At 31.9% G+C, this 13,594-nt stretch overlaps 2 protein-coding genes across 2 annotated transcripts; both read right to left on the bottom strand.

Annotated features, from left to right (window-relative positions):
* Positions 1 to 943: 943 nt before the first annotated feature.
* Positions 944 to 4,050, bottom strand: LOC128157240 (uncharacterized). Its single transcript, XM_052819703.1, has 3 exons — positions 3,673 to 4,050; positions 1,572 to 1,724; positions 944 to 1,200 (listed from the first exon to the last, which is right to left on the bottom strand). The coding sequence occupies exons 1-3, from the start codon at positions 3,908 to 3,910 to the stop codon at positions 965 to 967; spliced, it is 627 nt and encodes a 208-aa protein (XP_052675663.1). The 5' UTR covers positions 3,911 to 4,050; the 3' UTR covers positions 944 to 964.
* Positions 4,051 to 5,985: 1,935 nt separating this feature from the next.
* Positions 5,986 to 10,495, bottom strand: LOC128157518 (uncharacterized). The gene is made up of 3 exons (XM_052820106.1): positions 10,165 to 10,495; positions 7,296 to 7,457; positions 5,986 to 6,922 (listed from the first exon to the last, which is right to left on the bottom strand). Exons 1-3 carry the CDS (start codon positions 10,391 to 10,393, stop codon positions 6,651 to 6,653), a joined length of 663 nt encoding a protein of 220 aa, XP_052676066.1. The 5' UTR covers positions 10,394 to 10,495; the 3' UTR covers positions 5,986 to 6,650.
* Between the last annotated feature and the right edge of the window lie 3,099 nt (positions 10,496 to 13,594).

The raw sequence follows: 13,594 nt of genomic DNA on the forward strand, positions 1-13,594 counted from the left end.
CAATCTTTTATCGATTACAGTTTGAGTGCGCATGACCCAGCGCATTCTTTATTTTCATGCCGACGTACATATAGGTGCAAAGTTATAACTCTCTTCTGATTTGTCTTTTTATAAAGAATTAACATTATATATATATATATATATATATATATATATATATATATATATATATATATATATATATATATATATATATATATATATATATATTATCCTTAGACAAAACCTATATGTCACATTATTTTTTTAAATTTCACCATTTGGTGAATTTTTACAAACGTTTTCATAGAATTAAAAGAAAAAAAATACCTAGGGCAAACAAAAATAATTTAAGCACTTTTTCATCAAATTTCTATATGGTCCCTTAGTAAAAAATGGTGGTAAATAAATCGTTTTCTTCTCTTAAAAAAATTGATATAGAAGTCAAACAACTAGTACTTGATCCAAAAAAATATCATATTAAGGTTATAAAAATTAGATTCGGTCGCGTTAAAATCACAATTCTGATTAGAGCTAATTATGACATTAAATTATTTCTTCTACGAGAAATGTGTTGAAGATGTTCATCGTATTTGTTATCCGATATTTCAATGTGTAAAAGGTCATTTGATTCTCAGAATGATCCGGACACTTTCTATCTTAGGCATCTGCAGACAGGGAAATAAATGGTTCTTGTATGACATAAGGACCGGTTAATGGTAGATAACGACAGCACTCATGGTGCGTTTTAACATAGATTGCAATGCTTAATTTATGTTTATGTAACGTATTTTATAAATGGTTATAGAATATCATTCAGGAAGTAACAAAGATTCTTTTAAAAAGTATATTGTTTTAATTTTTAAACTTGTGCCCCGGAAAAAGTTTTCGAAGATCTAAATTCTTGCAAACTTCCTGAAATAAATCTTATAGCTCTACAAAAAATCAATCATTCAATAAGCTTTTATAGTCACCATATCTCAATTTAATGATCTAACTGCATTTGCTTCTTTTCGTACTTTACATGATTTTTTATCAAAACAACGAGTTCAAAGACTACCACGAAGCCATACAATGCACCCGATGCAACGGACGTGTAAAAGCCGTAGGACAGCTCTAGTTTCTCTGTGGGATATTCGTTCTTGGGGTCTTTTGCCAAGATGGAAAATATTTCTTTGTGCTGATATTTGTATAGGAGGGATCCTACTAGAACTTCAATGCCTGCAACATAAAAGTAGAAGTTGTAACAAGAACTGCACGTTATTATAATGTTGTTGATAACCATCAGTTTAAAGATCTTATAAAATGTATTGAAAAAACGAAAACCTGTTTTTATTTTACATAAACTACATTTTACCATTGTATGCACCTGGGGCACATAGCTGACCTGTTGCAGTTTATCGTCGGTCAACAATTTAAAGGTTAAACTATTTAATAATTTAAGTGGAAAACTTAATGTTTTTCTTAACATGCAGTCACTTTTTACAGCGAAGTAGACTTTTTTTTACCATTATGCGTATTAACAGATAACTTGAAAATGAGTGGCTTTCTAAGAATATATATGAAGAGGAAGAGAACAAGCCAGGACTAACCTGCCAGTGCACTGAAGCATATTCCCAGCAGGCGACACACCCCACTCAGGGTGACCAGTTTGTTTGTGACAGACGACAGCAGCAGTAGAAACATACCGACCAACCCCGCCACGAGGCACGTGATTTCCACTTTCTGTACGGTTTTTTTCCAGTCTAAAATTAATATCATATACTAATAGACAACATACCCTTTCCCACGCTGTGCGATAGAAACTGAAAATTTGTCTACCCATGTGTATTAAACCTTAAAGGTGTGAAATAAAATTATTACAACCCCTTTCGGCTTCAGTTGTTATAGTTTTTGCACACCTCTTTTTGTTAATCATATATTATAATAACGTAGATTTCGGCAAGCGCCGTTCAGCTCCAATCTCCGAGTATGACGTCAAATAATTACGTCGACGTCAACTTAGTACATAAACAGCTGGTGCAAAATTTTGAGGAAAGATTATGAGGTAGAATATATAGACACGGAGCAATTTGTCGACTATTATCATTCATCACATGATTATCTTTATATTTATTCTTTGGTATTTTCTAATTTGTTTTACGGTGCTACCGTTGTGGCGAGCGCAGCTATGGTAAAGTATGGCTCTTGCTAATATATATTTATTCTCTCTATCAAGCAATTTTAAACCCCCCCCCCCAAAAAAAAAAAACCAAACTAAAACATCATCTGAGGCAGGTATCGCAGTCTATATCTTAATTGCTAGTACACGCATTACAGATGGTTGATCCACCTCTAGTTTATCGCGGGAAATATAGCGAGAGCACTGTGACGTCATCCATGACCGGGTGAAAACATTAAAGAGCATTATGGGACGTAGACAAAAACTTTTGTTTGATGAACTGTAGGTTTAGCTCGTTCTTTTTCCCGCGCACACTGGTTCTTAGAGCTCGCTTCGCTCGCTATAAAAGTATGATATAAAAATGATGATATTATATTTTTATATCGCATTCTATATAAGCCCTCGGTCGTTCCATAAAAAGTGGTTTTTAATCGAAAAGAGTAAAATAAACAATGTTGTATTTAAAAAAAAATTAAAAAAAAATAGCGCTAAACATTGGAAAGGACTAAATATGATATGGGCCTAAAATGGCCCCCTAAAATGAATATTATCATTTTACTGTAATTCTTTGTTTTCTTTGTACAGATATATATATGATGTTTTTACATAATTTTCATTTTGATTCAACTGCCCCCAATTTATAAATATAGCATTGTAAAGACAACCTTTTCCCGTCAGTTTTGCATTTTTAGTATAAAACACCTTGTTTTTGAGCAGTTTTATTTCCAGAAAACATACAGCGCATGCTTGAACAAACAAAATATTTTAATCAGAGATGTATCTAGTCAAGGCTAATAAGTGACCAAAAAATGTTCCTTGTTCAAGCATGCGCTCTATATTTCCCATTCATAAAGAGATAAGAAAAATGTCAATTTTTGACTGATTTTGATTGAATTATAGAAATAGCATCACTGCTGACGTCATATACTGCCAGTGAGTGCAAATAAATCAATTAATAGGTGAACAATATATTTCTCATCAACTCTTCTAAAATATAACATAACATTTTATTGTACCCGAAAGACTTAAAAAATGGCGAATTATGGGGGGCGAATTATGGGGGCTAAATTTAACTCATATCATATATAGTTCTTTCCGACGAATAAAATGATATTTGTTCGAAATGTTATGTACGTTTTAATGTATTTGATTGTATAATGACCCGGAGAAACGGAACCTAACGTTAAACAAGGCTATATATAAAAACAGTTATGGATCATGCTTTTATCAAGCTTATTTATGCATATTGCCAAAGATGGAATTTTTGGAAATGAAAACGAAATTTAACTTGCAGTTTAAGCACAGATGAAGTCAACGAATAATATAAAAATTCACCTATATCAATCATATGCATTTTTACCATGAACGGGATTTTCTACCCAATCGACGTATTACCGACACATATTTTGTATAAATAAACAATTGGTTTGAGCCAGGTTTTTTTCCTGCGTTTTTATTCCGTAAAACCTCTAAAGTTACCCCATAAGTGCCCATAAATAGATATGGGTTGAGAGGATGTTACTTGCACATACCATTTTGTATCTTTGATTCTTCTTTTGGAAATGCGTTCCCTCCCCCATCTTCAATGAAATTTTCCCTCCAGAGATTTTGATAGGCCTTAACGGGGTATTGATAATACATGGTGTCGATTGCGCTCCATTCCGGAAGGGCTAATGACACCGCTTGTACAATGATAGCCACACTAAGCAAAACAAGCGTCAACACGCGGGGTTTTGGCACACCACATTTTGTGCAGCAACTCATTTTCATGAATTTAATCCAAGTACATAAAACTATATTAATAAACGAAATATATTACTACATGTAATATGTAGTAATTTGTATCATTCTTCGCTGTATAACGGGTTTGTCTTTATATGATCCATTAGGTTCAAATGTCATGCTGGTCGTATATTGTTAAGGTTGTAATAATATGCTATCTGAAGCACGATTTGGTAAGCGTTATTGCCCATTAATAAGGGACTCCTGTAAACATTGGACTACGCAGTCCTTATCAATGGGATTTAACCATATCAATTTATTGAATTTCATCATGAACTTATATATGGATATTACAAATAGTATAAGGTTTTTTTTTTACTGAATCAGTTTGAAAAAAATATAGAAAGTATACTTGGATGGATAAAATAAATTTTAGGTTTTGTGATATTGTAGATTTTTTCAACATTTTCAGACTTTTTAAAAAATTTTCTGATGCACTTTGATTTCCTTTATCATTGGGTGTGCTTTATCGATAAATATCCCACATTGCGTTTCCATTGGGTGTACTTTATCGATATATACCCCACATTCCATTGCCATTTTAGATACGCAAATACGTACCTGCAACCATTGAAGTGACTTGCTTTTGTTTTTACAACAATAATTACTTATTTATGAACTGTAACATTAATATATGATTAAAGTTTCTAAACATAGAAAATCATTTCAAACGATAATATCTCGGTTCAAATATCTTCAATTTGAAAAAAGGAAATGCATGCTTTCAATTTTGAGATCTTTTGATCACAAAAGCACGCTTAGTTACTGATAAAAGATACATTCCTTTTCTGAATTTTATTGCATTAAATAAGACATTTTTGATTTTGAAATGCATTTAAATTTCTTCTTCTTCACAAATGAATTCGTTTCATATTTTACCTTAGCTTAAACACCTGTAGATTTACTTAAAAGTGTAAAACCCTACAAAGTAATAAACTAAAACATATTATTTAAAAGTGTTATCTATTGTTACCAAGAACGTTATTCGCATTATACATGTGCACGAAATGTTCAAGTAAGATTACGGGAATACGCGACGTTCGTAAGTTTTTGATAATTTGCTTTGGTGGATTACTTCTTCTTTATTTGCATTTAAACCTTTTAATGCCCAAAATTTCAAGATGTATTTCTAGGCTATATTTTGAGTTCGAATATTTGGATTTGTTCTTTGAATATCTTGCAAAGTGCAATTGATCATGAGTACTTATTAATAAAGTCAAAGTTTTTATTTTTCCATTGTAACTTCTAGTAGACGTATATATCCTTATAGAAAAATATCATATAACATAAAAATATAATTACAAAATGATGTAGTGGAAAACTTCACTTTGCGGAAATGGGCGACAATAGAAAAGGTTGCAACTGAGCTTAAAGACATGTTTCTTATTTTTTTTTTTTTACAATAAAATGTATTTATTTTTAACAATACACGTTTCATTTATTAAAAAAACTAATTCCTTCTCCAAATGTATTTATTTACATATTTAAATCAGGAAACAAAATGCAAAATATTTATCGCATTTTCATCTATTTTTAGTTAATTGTAAAAAAAAAAATTACCAATAAAAAAAATAAAAAAATTCATCGACGGGTGGCGTGACTTAATCTAGAAAATAGCATCAATCCATACCTTAGTAAGTATTATGATCGATATGTTTACATTGAAGTCATTACGAAGTGTCTTCAGTATAAGGTTTGGGGCCAAGATCTTGCAGACATATTGCTTTCAATTTTACGTAAAAGTTTCATTTTGGTCTATTCACACAGAGAAGATTTATTGCACACAAGATAGTTTACATATCACCACTCCAGTTTACTAAAATCAATTTTCACCAAATTTTAGGGAAGTAAAATGAACAAGTATAAACTGCATGAGTGCTGTTGGTTCACGACGGTTTGCAAAATAAAGTTATCGTTTTATTTCCAAAATAGATGTTTTTATTGATGTCAAAAAAAAAGAAATTTTATTAATTATTATTATGTTGATTTTAATTACATCTATTCTATGAACATTCAGAACTGAAAAAGAAATTTATTTTATAAATTGAGAAGCTTTTAATAGAAAAAAAATAAAACAAAAGTATATCATTGAAAATGCGGCGAATTTGACAAAAACTTGTGCGATAAGAATAATGACACACTCCCGTTTGCTTTATTGACAACAAGAATACAAATTTGTTTTAGCGACAGAGAGGATACAAATGATCTATCTTCAAATTGTTTAAATCGACCCGAATTGAATTTTGTTGGATATCGGACATTCCCAGCAGAGACCACATAGATAAGGCGGTGACCAACATGATGTTTGATATATGTATTAAATTGTAATGACACCGACAAAGCTTTCATGCGGCGATTAATTTCCCGTGGGTCCAAGCCTATTGACTTTTGGATATAGGTACTTTATAAAATACTGCCATGTAGCGTTACAAATCAATGATGGTAAACTGCTCGTAGATAAGGCTAGAAATTCTCATGTGCTTGTTTATAGATATCTTTAAAATCCATCGATTAAGGTCCTAAAAGAGCTTGAATCACTTGACAATTTAACAGAAATTTGAACTCATAAGTTTCCCTAAAATTAAAGAATAAAGAAAAACCCAGAATCTGATAATTTTGTTTGACTGTGTTTTAATACAAAAAGACAGTCTATTACTGAATATCAGACTGAGTATAAATGTAGGAATCTGTGAGGAAACTGTATCGCACAGTCAATAATTTTACAACATTAACATTTATCATCACTTTTCTCTTTGGCGCTTTCATCTGACGGCTGCACTTGCGATAGGGCCGACCTCCTGGCGTCTGCGATGACCAGCTGACTGATCTCTAACACAGCTCCTAGGGACAAGAGAACCCCGCTGATGACGGACAGGAGAAACCCATAGGATACCTTCTCGTCATACACGGGGTAGCTACTGGCCGGGTTTCGGGCGTTGTACGAAAACATTTTCACTTTCTGATAGTTATAAAGTAAGGCCCCGACTACTATTAACAAGCCTGCAGTAAGTAAACAATTCATTATAATTAACTAAGACAAACAACTGGCCTTCTATAGAGACTATATATTTGGAATCATGTCTTTAGCACGAAAATTGAGGTTTCACTTTAAATTTAATAAAACTGTCATAAATTTTAAAAGACCTTAAAGTTACATGCAACTATCATAGCATACGTAAGCGTGATATGATTCCTTATTATTCTGTATGAATATTTGTGTTTATCGAAATAAGACCTGGCACATTTAATCAGACTTGAAGTAATTTGAATTATAGTACCATTTAATAGGGAAGATTTGAAGTTATAATTTTAGGTTACATCCCCCCCACGCCGATGTTTTTAAAAGTTTTTTTTTCACATCGAACATACTCACTTGCAATAATCGTCATTATGATCGCTAGAGCTCGGAAGACAGCTGCTAAGACAATCTTTCGTGTGATTATGGTTACGAACGAAACAACCAGAAGTAAAGACAAAGGCACGATTCCAACAAATATGCAAACGATCTCTATGATCTGCAGATTCTTCTTCCAATCTGAAAGTATTTGTTAGTTCTATCAATTTTATTTGAAACTAAAAAAACCAAAACAAAACAAAACCAAACACATCGCAACCTTTAAAAATCTCACATAAAAACTATGCGTTTTTTTGTATCTTTTATATAATCAGATAACATTATAATTAATGAAAAAGTTCTCTTATATTAAACAGACACTTAACGTACATCAAGGTCAAACATAATCTTTCCTGCATTGACCCTCTTTTTCTCCCTCTGTGCACATCGATAAGGGTTAACCAATTTTAAGATAACTTAACTGACATCGGTTCAAGAATACAATTTAATTAATTATTGAGGCATGTAAAGTTTTGCATAGTTCTTTAAAGTTTTTATCTATGGGATTATCCTAATCCTAGGACACAGGGGTGAGAAGCACGAACATCTGTAGAAGACAAAGTCCAAGCAGTGAACCTGAACTTGAACAATCTGTTCTCGCTATTATGTACATACTAACGGTTAAGTAAAAACCACTGTGTAGGTCATGTGCAATTAATATCTCCAGCTTTGATTTTATACCAAAGTCCTTGTTAAATCTTGAATATCCCCTGCTCTTTTTAACAAACAGTTTGAGGTCGGTACCAGACTCTTCGGCTGTAATTGGCTTTAATCAAATACCACGGGTAATCCAAGATCAGGTTTATCTTGTTATTCTCCTAAATCGTTATTCTCCTAAATCTATACTGATAAATTTTAATTAATCCCGATAAATACACCAGAATTTAAACAAGACGTTAAACGGTGGGTGACATATTGCCCTGACTTTTGAGTACCTGTCTCAATCGTTCCGGAATAAATTTAAATCTCTCAAATAAATTAATTCAAGACTTAGTGATTTTTTTAAAACCTTGAAAACAACGACTTTAGATATTTAATTTGTTTGAATATATAATTTACATTGAATAACCTTATATTTTTCCTAATATGTTACCAAATTGCTCTTACGATGGCGAGGTATTGGTCAGAGTTTTAAGGTATACGTTTAATCAGAATGAAATAAAATCCACTGATGATAATGAAAAACCATCTATATTATGTGTTAAAGTCCTGTCATGGTAGTGCTATTTTTCACTTTTGAAAAAGTAGGTCAATGACCTGTTTTTCGAAATAATGGCCATTGAATATTTTTTGAAAATTTAAGAAATGTCCCTAAAAATTTTACAAAATGACTGAAATTTTCTTAATTGTGAAAAAACCCCAAATTTTTAAACTCTTTAAAAATGAAATACAGTTTATGAATGGCAGTGACACTAAATAGACACAAAGCATTAAGTTTTCATTCACAATTTTTATGAATTTTCCAGTCGGAATTTCCTCTATCAATTTTCAAATTCCTAACCTTTTTTTGATTCAATGTTGAAAAAAACTGAATGATGGTTATACTAAAACATTTTTTGCATTAAACTACATGTTGGTCTATTGACCTTACTCTGCAGGAATAAAAGTTATATGAGATCAATGATCAAAATTTTAAGATATGGTGTCTTTTATCGTTTTTGAGCATTTTTCAATATTTTTGTAGTGGTTGCCATTCGAATATCTAAACGAAAAAGTGAGATGAAAACAACATTAAATATGCAAAATTATGTTGAGTAACAAATAAAATCTTAACTTTGAATATTACAGTACTACCAAAAATATTTCAGTGAAAATCAAAATCAGAAAATGTTAGTCCAAATTTCCTCTGTTTTGCTTAAAGTCCAACTTTGTTTGACCCTAATTCCATAATTTAGTAAAAATATCGAATGTCAATAATAATTCATTTCATAAATAATTTTAGCGTTTAGAACAAATTTTACTCATGACATTGAACTTTATAACAATCCGAATTTGAGAACTCAAACCCAGAGTAAACAACGTCCTTAACTCAAATTAGATTTTGCAGATATTACCCACTATTGGGTAAAATATTGATGTTGAAAGAAAACGGTATTGTTTAATGCAGTGTTAAATAATTTGGTTCGAATACATATCATACATGTAAATGAGTTGAACTGATTGTTTTTATTGAATAAATTAGGTTTGTAATATTTTTTAAACAGTAAAAAGTGCCACCAAAGAACTAGCATTTTCTGTTTAAATCAATACAACATGCGTGGATTTAAATGAAGGCTCTCGCACAATTCAACACTCAAATTTTGAGCTTTGACACAGTATGAGAATTCTTAGCTAGCTGATTATGTATCTTTTCTATTTGAAAAAAAAACCCACCCATAAACCAAAGTGTTAAACTTATTTAATTTGAATAACATGTATAGTTAAGGTATAAGTTATAAAATGAGATGGTTTCTTGTAATTTTGTATTAGGTCCATAGGAATTCAAGCTCTGGAATATACTTGAAAAGAGTAAAATACTGCGTTTAAATATAATTCTTTAGTGGATGTTTAAATATGCATTAGTTTTACAACTATAGTTAAATTTGGTTAACTTTGCGCTTTCAAAATCTGTATTTAATAAAAACAAACAGCTAAATACTATAATTTTCTCATTCTAGCAACACGGTATTTAAGATTTAACTGCGATATATAGCCGGTGCTACAAGGAGGTTGTACACGGTATGAAAAATACCCCCCCCCCCCCCCCCAACCGCTCGGCTCGGTCGCGGTAACACTATCATGACTAAATGATAAAAAAGGAACGACCCATAAAACAGACAAGTCTTATCCTTTTTTGTATTCATCTTACCGTTCTCCATGTTTTTTGGTCGAGGATAAGCATGAGGTTTATCCAGAAGTACACGCTCTGTCCAGAGGCTCTGGTACGCCTTGATTGGTAGACCCCTGTAGTCCGAGTCTATTTCGCTCCATTTGTCAGCTGCAACGGCAGTAACTTGAAGGACAAGTGCAACAGAAATGAGAAAAATAGAAACAATCCTAATTACGGAGAGTCCTTGTTTTGTGAACATTGTCGACATTCTCGTCGAAAGAATTAACGATATCAATTAAGATAATTTTTTCTTTCTACATTCAAGTTGTACTAATCGTGCAGAATCGAAGGTAGTGAATTGTAGACTTCATTGCTGATTTTCCTTATAAATTGTCTTCCAGATAAAAGTGATGCCGAATGAGATATCCATATCTAATTTTGCCAATTTTAGAAGATTTTGTAATCCCATCCTTCATTAGTGGTAAGTATTGTCTCATTCTAACTGATAGCAGTGTGGCTAAAGTTCAAATTAACTTTCACTACTTAGACATTAAACTATTATTACAGCATAGCATTCAAGTAAAGAGGATGTTCTCTACCCAACAAGTAAGATTTTAAAATTCATGATAACTTTCAAATATAAATAAATAGTTTTTAACCTACGAAAAACCTGTGATGTTATATTTATTAGTTAATAAATTAATCTATAATATATCTTCATTCAAAGAATAACTCAAATATTTTTATTACAACCCCAGCAATAGAATAACAGACTTACCATATCAAAAGGTATACAATAGTAATGACTTTATCACCGATTGTCAAAATGACTGTATTTACAACCTTAGCTGCAATAATGTAGTCCTCTTAGATTTCTTAAATCTGATGTTTACTTAAAGAGAATTCGTTCCTCTGTGTTTGGGTAGCCATTTTGGGTCACCTCTATCCTAGAAATTATGCATCAAATATTAGTTCTACTCATAAATTCAAATTTTATAATGCCAATTAAACTATAATCTTAAATGAAATTATAGTAAAGGAAAAATTACATATTTACAGAGTTTAGTATGAGACTATATTTTGTGGCGGAAGGTTTTTAAGAAGAAAATAAACATTTTTCATAACTCATTTGCTTTAGAGTACCGTCACTTTAGCTTCCTTATTTTCAGTGCAAACAAAATTTCCAGATAGTTTGTGCATTTTGATATCTTCACTTTGTTACGAAAAACATAATTTTTCAATATTTCTAACGGCACATATTGGCAAATTTAACTTATATTTCACAAAAGCCAAGTAAAACAAATCCCAATTTTTGCCTAAATTCAGCTTATTTCATGCCATATCTCAAATTTTACATAATAGACCCATACTTTTTGTTTTATTTTCTGAAATTTTAAGATTTTTCTGACAAGTTTATCTTAATTTGAGAAGAAGTTTGAGACTTTTCAATAATTTCATTACATGTTGAATTGGTAATGGATTAAAAAAAGCGTTTTATCAGTGCAAAAAGGTCAAATTATCAATTAGGTGAAGAAATTGTAACATTTTTCTTTATGGTAATTTTAATTCTATTTATTTTAAGTAGTATAAATTTGTATTAGATGCCATGATTAATTCCGATGATAAATTGTAGAGGGAAAAGCGATTTATGTGCAATCTGCACTTTCAGTGCAGAAAGGTCATATTGAATACACCGTAGCGTCAAATTAAGCAAATAGACCCCAAAATTTGGTTTTGAATTTTGGTTAAGCTATGTGTGTAGATTTTTAAAAAGTACTTTAGAAAAAAAACGTTAAGACTTTTGATTGCAGGATCCAACATCGTTAAGAGGGCTACAACCCATAGCATCTGCGCAATGGTGCAAAATTATTTTATTAATGCAGCAAACTTTGGTCTGAAGAGGTCGTTTTTATCTTACACTTTATTTAGATAAAATGAATTTTTAATTCGGTTTGAACAAACTAATCGTATAGAAACCAAGACCAGATAAAATACACCAGCATGTTTACCAGTTGTCTTCTTAAGCAGCGATTTCAGTCTCGCGTGATTTGATGGGATTTATGCTTGGATTTTTGATGGGATTGATAACATGAATGTCAGTGTAAATATGCAATCTTACCTCGTTCTGTCACTAAAACGTTATGCAAGGAAAGAGTATGTCAAAGAAAAATCATATTTACCGCGTTTTGTATTTTCAAAATGGAATTCCTATACATGTATTCAGTTCAAGATCCGCTCCTGAATTCTCATTGGCTTGTCCCAATGTAAAACCAATCAAGGTCAGTAACAATGGCGGACAAATTCAATTTGCGTTGTTGACATACACTAATCAAAGTACTGAAGTACTGACAGAGGTTGATTTAATCGATTATTACCGGTATTTATTTAAGAATCAACGATAATGTTATTTTGCATGGCAAGTGGTTTCTTATATGTATTTGATTTACGCACATTTTTAGACGGAGGCTGTTTTACAGTCTCCGTATATGGTGATTGTTTTGCCCGTGACGTCAAATAATGAGGATTCCTTAAGCATGCACCATCTAGCGGTGGACGAAATAATGAATAATTATGGGATTCAATGATTAAACATGACATGCATCTTTGTCTCTGTCGTATATCGTTTGCGTATTATCAATCAATCTCCCGCGGAGAGGTATCTTTCTTTACAGCTGCAACCTCCCCCCCCCCCCCCCCCCCCCCCCACCTCCTCCGCAAGTGATTTGGGAATTCAGTATGTCCTACAAGCTGATAAGTGTCGCGCGGGAAAAAATAGAATTGACAAAAAATCTTTTATATGATGCAAACAATAGCCATTATATATATCATACAAACTGGTACCATATAACTGAACTTGAGTTCTCTGCAAATTCAAATTAAATAGCAAAATTTAGTTCATGTGTTTATTGTCTCCATTAAGTCTTAACGAGAGAGAGAGAGAGAGAGAGAGAGAGAGAGAGAGAGAGAGAGAGAGAGAGAGAGAGAATGAATTTCTGTTAAGAAAAAAGGAGTATACGAATTAAACTTCACAAACACAGTATACACAATGTATCAATCTTATATCAAACATCACAAACCGTGTAGAATACTTTATTGTAAGGCATACTTCTTTCCCTTTGCTAGAAATCAAACTTCACATACAGTAAAGAATACATGTAATTCATTTTTAGACATACTTCTTTTTTCTTTGCTTGAAATCAAACATCACAAACAGTGTAGAATACATGACTTAATTGTTAGGCATGCTTTCTTTCTCTTTGCTTGAAATCAAACATCACAAACAGTGTACAATGCTTTTTTGTTAGGCATACATGTACTTCTTTTCTCCTTACTTGATATGAAAACTATAAGAAACTTTTTCCCCCTTATCTTGGAAGGAACACGTGGTGCACCTTGTGCGTTGATTGATTAACAGGGGTAACACGTGGATTCGGACTGAAACTGCATGCTGGATTCAATCACAATGTAC

The sequence above is a fragment of the Crassostrea angulata genome, chromosome 1 (genome assembly GCF_025612915.1).
Source record: "Crassostrea angulata isolate pt1a10 chromosome 1, ASM2561291v2, whole genome shotgun sequence".
Lineage (NCBI taxonomy): Eukaryota > Metazoa > Mollusca > Bivalvia > Ostreida > Ostreidae > Magallana > Magallana angulata.